Here is a 2,321-nt window from a genome sequence, read left to right as displayed (position 1 = left end):
ATAGATAGATAGATAGATAGATAGATAGATAGATAGATAGATAGATAATCTGCAATTCATAATTATCTCTTTCATCCTGTTTGCAGCTGCAGTATTATAGAGCTGTATCTTCTAGCTGTCGTCATTCGTTACAGATTCTAGCAGGAATTCTGCAGTTGGGGAATGTGACTTTCTGCTCTTCCACCAACGAATTGCAGTCTTGTGATCTTGATGAGCAGTCTGAAGGTACTTGATATCATTTTTATGGGGTTTTGGATCGTGTCACAAATAGTAAGATACATGTAATTGTACATGACTAAAGCTAGTGTACAAACAATACGCCTGAAGTTAAAGTGCTCATATTTTACATTTACATTTGTGTTTCTTTCGAGATTTATTATCAAACCTCATAGTGAGTCCAACAATCCTATATTCCCCCCACCCAACATTTTAGACTTCCTACAGAGAGCTGCCGAGCTGCTGTGTGTTTCTGCAGACGAGCTTCAGACGTGTTTAAGAGTGAGGACTCTCAAGGCGGGGAGGCAAAGCGTGTTCAAACCCTGTTCCCAGGCGGAGTGCGGTGTCAGGAGAGACTGCCTGGCCAAAGTCATCTATGCCCAGTAAGAACAACATCGTCATGTAATGGAACAATTTGTCAGCCAGTCATGATGTTTTGGTCCATGTTCTTGTCTTCACCAGGTTATTTGAGTGGTTGGTTACATTCATAAACAACAGTATGTGTGCAGACAAATCCACGTGGTGCAATTTCATAGGTAAGAACATTCTTTCTTCTGACAGCACCAAAAACAATGTTCAGTTTTGTCTCCACCAGTTCCCACAGTCCTGTCCTCTGTGGTCTGCAGGAATCTTAGACGTGTACGGCTTTGAGTGTTTTCAGAACAACAACTTGGAGCAGCTGTGCATCAACTACGCCAATGAGAAACTCCAGCAGCACTTTGTGGCTCATTATCTCCGAGCTCAGCAGGTAGACTGCTATTGACTTCCATTTTTACGCTGATATCAGCAGGGTGCTGATCTGAATGTGCTCTCAGTGTGACAACCTCATCCTGGGGGTTTCTTCTGAATTTAGTTACTGATGAAGACAGCGTCTGTTCTAAATATGTCAAATAAATGTTACATTTGAATTATTATTGTTATTTGCTGTTGCTCTTAGGAGGAATACGTGTCAGAGGGTTTGGAGTGGTCTTTTGTCAAATATCAAGACAATCAGACCTGTTTGGATCTTATCGAGAGAAACCCTGTCGGCGTGTTTTCTCTTCTTAATGAGGCATGAAGTCTGTTTTTGTACAAATAATTTTCCCTCTTATTTTAAAATCTGTTTTGTAACAGATTGACAGTGACTTTCTTACACATATTAATGTATTTTAAACATCTTGTATGTCTCTCCAGTAAGTGAACGTTATTTTGCTTATTATAAAGGAGAGTCGTCTCAACAGAGCCTCAGATGCTTCAACTCTGAGGGTTCGTTTGGAGAAGGAGCTTTGCAATAATGCCAACATCAGCTGGGACAGGCTCAGCAAGGTGCCACACTTCACTGTGGCTCATTATGCAGGCAAAGTTAACTACCAGATAGAGGGCATGGTGGAGAAAAACAAGGTAAGAAATGCTGTTAACCTGTGGTGCAGATAGGTTTGCCTCTAGGAATGCACCAGTACGTGTATTCATCCTGAACTGTCACAGACAGGCTCAAGTTTTCTTTTTTAAATTTGTTTACTGCCATGGTAAAGCTATTTAAGCTACTTCACAGCTATCTTCATATAAGACAGTGATGTGTGCTGTGCTGCGGTGGTAAAACCCACAGCAGGGAGGCAGTAGACTGTTTGTTGGGAGATGGAAAATGTTGGAAGTAGCTTGTTTTTCCATCTTCAGTTTGAATGTTGAGAGACTTACAGGAGAATAATAATAAAAAAAAACACAAATGAAGGTTGCAGAGGGATTAATCTGTCAGAGGAAACAACAAACTCCACAGGGTGTGTGTGTTTCCTTCTAAGTGGATGTGCAGAGGTGTGTGACAGACGTGTCCTCCAGGTTTGATGTGTTCAGGTGTTGTTCTGTGCCTTGAGTGCACTTGCTTCCTTCCTATCAATCTACCTGCCTACCTTGCTTCCTTCCTTCCTTGCTTCCTTCCTATCTACCTGTCACGGTCAGCGGCCCCCGCTGCCCCCCCATCTGCCAAGCCTCTGCCACCTCCTTCAAGCTGCAACCAGAAACCAACATTTATATCTTCAAACTATCATCCCACAGTCTTAATCATTTCCTTCTATTTCAAGTTTCTGTCTCTGTCTGCTTTTTATATTTTTTATTGTTCTGCTTTGTGTGTG

At 41.8% G+C, this 2,321-nt stretch overlaps 1 protein-coding gene across 1 annotated transcript in view; it reads left to right on the top strand.

The window, feature by feature from the left end:
• The window catches only part of LOC119420070 (unconventional myosin-XIX), a 52,719-nt gene that overhangs the window by 23,068 nt on the left and 27,330 nt on the right, over nucleotides 1-2,321 (top strand). Inside the window, exons 10-15 of the mRNA XM_037687440.1 lie at nucleotides 135-225; nucleotides 434-599; nucleotides 679-752; nucleotides 843-964; nucleotides 1,154-1,267; nucleotides 1,420-1,596. Coding sequence (XP_037543368.1) covers nucleotides 135-225; nucleotides 434-599; nucleotides 679-752; nucleotides 843-964; nucleotides 1,154-1,267; nucleotides 1,420-1,596 — 744 coding nt within the window. The remainder of the gene's footprint in view (nucleotides 1-134; nucleotides 226-433; nucleotides 600-678; nucleotides 753-842; nucleotides 965-1,153; nucleotides 1,268-1,419; nucleotides 1,597-2,321) is intronic.

This window comes from Nematolebias whitei, chromosome 14, assembly GCF_014905685.2.
Source record: "Nematolebias whitei isolate Nwh7 chromosome 14, NemWhi1, whole genome shotgun sequence".
Classification (NCBI taxonomy): Eukaryota; Metazoa; Chordata; class Actinopteri; order Cyprinodontiformes; family Rivulidae; genus Nematolebias; species Nematolebias whitei.
Note: the sequence above shows the minus strand (reverse complement) of the source record. Positions and strands in the feature narration are given on the sequence as shown.